This window comes from Taurulus bubalis (genome assembly GCF_910589615.1).
Source record: "Taurulus bubalis genome assembly, chromosome: 3".
In the NCBI taxonomy this organism is placed as follows: Eukaryota; Metazoa; Chordata; class Actinopteri; order Perciformes; family Cottidae; genus Taurulus; species Taurulus bubalis.
The window spans coordinates 36,683,662-36,688,038 of NC_136591.1; the positions used below are offsets into that span (position 1 = coordinate 36,683,662).

Here is a 4,377-nt window from a genome sequence, read left to right on the forward strand (position 1 = left end):
CTCCTCTTTCAGAGAGAGAGAGATTGACCAGCTCTCTGTGGTCTGTGCTCTGACGGGATGCTTTTGTCATTAGCTGAGATTTCCACACTGGAGTCTGGGAATCATGTGGGCTGTTTGCCCGGTACGCAACATGAGGATGTTTTCGGCCTCTCTGTATCTCCCCCCTCCCCTTTATTTTCCGTTGATCGTCTCATTCGGCATGCCTAACTGTTTCCCCTCTCTCTCTCTGACCAGACCATGGCGGAGTACAGCTCTCTGCTCAGCGACCTGTCTGAAAACATCACCAACGAAGACTTGGAGCAGCTCAAGTCGGCCTGCAAGGAGGACATCCCCGAGGACCAGAGCACCAACATCACCTCCTCCAAGGAGTGGTTCAGCTACCTGGAGAAGAACGACAAGCTGGCCCAAGGCGAGCGGCGCAGACGGGAGGATGTCAATGTTAAGCTCGTATTTTAACACTTCATGACGGTTTTTTATGTGTATTTTCCCTCGCAGACAACCTGTCGTACATCGAGCACATCTTCGAGATTTCGCGGCGGCCGGACCTGCTGACGAGGGTGATCGAGTACCGCACCACGGTGCTGAAGATCTCCGAGGACGACGAGATCGACACCAAGCTCACGCGCATCCCCTCCGCCAAGAAGTACAAAGGTGTGTCATGTGTCAATCAAACTATATCTGGTCACACAATGACACACAATGACACACAATGTCACACAATGTCACACAATGACACACACAAACTGAGCGATTTCGATTCTTGATCATTTTACTGTTGCGCAATGAATTAGAGGCAGAAACATTCTAATACATTTTAAAATGTTCTACCAATTAATGATCAAGTTCATATAAATAGATGTTATATTACTGAATATTTTAGTTTAGTTTTATAAAATCAAATTACAATAAAACAAGGTGAATATATTAATAACATCTATTTATTTTTTGCCTTAAGTTTATTCTAGTTCTGTGTGTTAGGAGGACCCAGCAAAATAAGCTTTTCATTGAACAGAATAACTGTCTGTTATCTGTGCATATGACAGGGAAAACATCTTGAATCTTGAATAATGAATCATTATGAACACTGAAAAAAGTAATTGTCATATTTGTCATAATTATTTGAAATGGAGACTTTATTTGAGGGTGTTTTATGTTCATAAAATAAGTACAAACTATCACATTCATGCTAATAATAATATGCAGATCAACTATGTGAATATTTATAAAACACGATCTGTAAAGAATAGTCGACCTATAACATCAGATTCAGATTCTAAGGCCAATATTGATTTATTAGAGTTATTAAAAGAAGAAAATGAAGAATGTACTAAGATATATATATATGTATATATTATCTTGACGTATCTTAGACGATTCTGGTTAAATTTAATATGTTGTTACTCGGGTGTAAATAAAGACGGAGATAACTAATAACTAATAAGTCTTAAGGGAGGATACAATGTTCTTTCCTCCTCTCCCAACCCGCTCCTTGCTGACATTATTAGGTGTATTTCTTTTCGACAACTCTTCTTGCAGTTCAGTTCAGGTCACGGGAGAAATTTTGGTTTCATCCAGGTTGAGTTAAGACAACATAAAAACCCAGCTGCTCCGGACAAAGACAAAAACAAGCCTCTGCTAATAAAAGATGAAATGTCTGCTGAGCTCACACGCAGCCTTTTTATGGCATGTTCACGAAAAAAGAAAAGACCGTGACGACTTTAATTCCATCTTTTACTGTGATTTGTTTATTTCTACACCAATCGCATTATATAAATCTTGTTATTTAGGCTTTTAACATATTTTTCTTACCGTGTCATGTTCATATTTGTTGCTTTATTTATCTCCGTCCTGTCGCTGTGATTCATCGCTCTGGAGAGTCCTTTGTGTTTGAAAGCTGCTCTATTAATAAAACTGGATGATTCCAGACAGCAGAAGACTGAATGTATTTTTCCCGTCAGACTTTCTGTACTTTTCAGTTTTCAATGCAAAAAGCAGTGAGGCTCAATACCCAGCATGCATTTTCATTGAGAAGTGAGTGTGTTTAATGTACTGAAAATAATCAGCTCAGAGCTTCAATGTTTTAATATTTGGTCTCAAGTGAATTTTTTTCCTTTCAATTAAAAGTAATATTTAATACAGCAACGTCAGAATCAGCTTTAATGGTTTCAGATCAATATAAAAAAGATTAAAAAAGACATTAAAGACAGTAGTAAAACAAGTGCAGATGGAAGAGTCTGATTAACTGTTCATCAAAGTGACGGCCAGTGGAATTGCTGAAAATAAATCTGCATAAAATACATACAGATTAAACGGAGATAAGAAAACAATTGTTAGCGTATAGTTTTGTAAAATGAGCTGATATGGATGAGACACAAAACACAGAAACAGAAACATGGAAATGCTGGCAAATGGCGGAGAGATTAACTATGTAGAGAGAATGTAATTACTACGAATGGCTATTCCTGAAAAAAATCCAACCGTAAATAGCATCGAAAATGGGGGTTGATATGTTGAGATTCTTAAGGATTGTAACTTTAAATTGCATGTTTGATATTTATGGACAGATTAATCCACAGCTTTGGTCCACATGCAAACAAGTTGACAACTTTCTTTGTTTAAAGCACATGTTTCTTAAGATGTCTCTCTCTCTCTCTCTCTCTCTCTCTCTTTCTCTCTCTCTCTCTCTCTCTCTCAGACATCATCCGCCAGCCCTCTGAAGATGAGATCATCAAGTTGGCTCCTCCCCCTAAAAAAGTGTGAGGTCGCGACCCGCCACCCTGATCTTTGCACCTTGATTTCTTCACTCCTGGCACTCCAATCAACCAACGACCAACCGTTTCTAACCAACACCCCCCTCTCTCACACACACACACACACACACACACACACACACATACAGCCACACTAACACAAGCCATGACACACCAACCAACCAACCAATCGGATTGTAGCGATGAAGCATCTTCCCAAGCTGAGGGGAGACGGGATGCTGCGGAAAAAGAGACATTAGAAGAAGAAACCTGGAGACGGACCGACAGTGTGTGTGTGTGAGGGGAGAGAAAGAGAGAGAGAGAGAGAGAGAGAGAGAGAGAGAGAGAGAGAGTCAAACTGAGTGGGTCAGTTCAGAATGAGTGTAACCTGTAAACACTGTTCGATCTGTGATGCTGTGCTTATGCAACTGTGTGTGTGTGTGTGTGTGTGTGTGTGTGTGTGTGTGTGTGTGTGTGTGTGTGTGTGTGTGTGTGTGTGTGTGTGTGTGTGTGTCTGCGTCAGTGAAGTTAATTATAGTTTAGACAACGACTACATCAATAATGATTTGGAACGACAAACGCCGCCTTAAAAAACTCTTAACAGCAAATCGAAATGGCAAAATGCATATTATATTTTTTTCCAGAAACTCTGAAAATGTCAGAAAGCTGACAGGTAACCATAGAAACAATAGGCCGGATGCATTGTTTGTGCAGCGATACGTAACACTAATAATTCAACAGTGTGTTTCAAGTCAATTTAAATACGCAAAATGTCAAAACTGACGGAATAAAAATGTATCTGGAGATTAAATGAAACTAAACCATGTAATTACATAGTTTATATTATCAGAAACATATTTTAAAACAAAACTGCAGCTTAAGTTAATATGTGAGTAAAGATATACGTCACGCGTGTGACTTCATGGTCCGTTGAGGGTTTTGTTCTCGTCCAGCGACTCTCACTCTGCAGGTGCGTTTGTGATGTGAAAAGGATGCTTCAACATGTTGGGCGTGACTTGGATGAGAAGATGCCACATTCATGTCTGTCTTTTGTCTTTCTCTGACTCTAGGTAACACAAAAAAAGGCAAATGAAAGTCCATCTAGTTCAATAAAAACAATTACAGTTGCCATCTTGTTGCCTCTTTCGGCCATATTGCCACGAGGTCGCAGGACAGGACGGTCACTGTTCCTCAGCTAGAGGTTCTGTATGCATTCCCTTTACTCTTACACAGATCATTATAAAATATTTCAAGAGCAAAAAAAATATAATATTTTAGAAGAAGATATTTAAAGTTGATTTTCATAGGAAAAGCCAATATTTGCCTTTAGCTTATAATCATAGCAGAGTTATTTAGAGGACATATTAAGATGGAGAAAGTTAAGTAATTATTTCTCTGTGGGTGTTCCCTTAGCGTGAAAGTCTGTTGTATGAGCCGGCTAGAGGTGTAAATATACAGATAATATATTAGAAGAAAGTAGAGCAGAATAATATATATTGACCTGCAGTGTGTGTCAGACTCCCACTGTATGTAACTAAAGGCCCTAATTTACTAATCTGAACGTATTCGTCGTCTCTCTGTGACACTAAAGGTACTTTGGATTACATGTGGGAAAAACTAAAGTATA

At 39.1% G+C, this 4,377-nt stretch overlaps 1 protein-coding gene across 1 annotated transcript; it reads left to right on the forward strand.

Annotated features, from left to right (window-relative positions):
• Positions 1-237: 237 nt before the first annotated feature.
• pea15 (proliferation and apoptosis adaptor protein 15) lies at positions 238-2,760 on the forward strand (the record flags this gene model as incomplete). The annotated part of the gene is made up of 3 exons (XM_079214856.1): positions 238-409; positions 496-651; positions 2,696-2,760. 3 exons carry the CDS (start codon positions 238-240, stop codon positions 2,758-2,760), a joined length of 393 nt encoding a protein of 130 aa, XP_079070982.1.
• Positions 2,761-4,377: the final 1,617 nt, after the last annotated feature.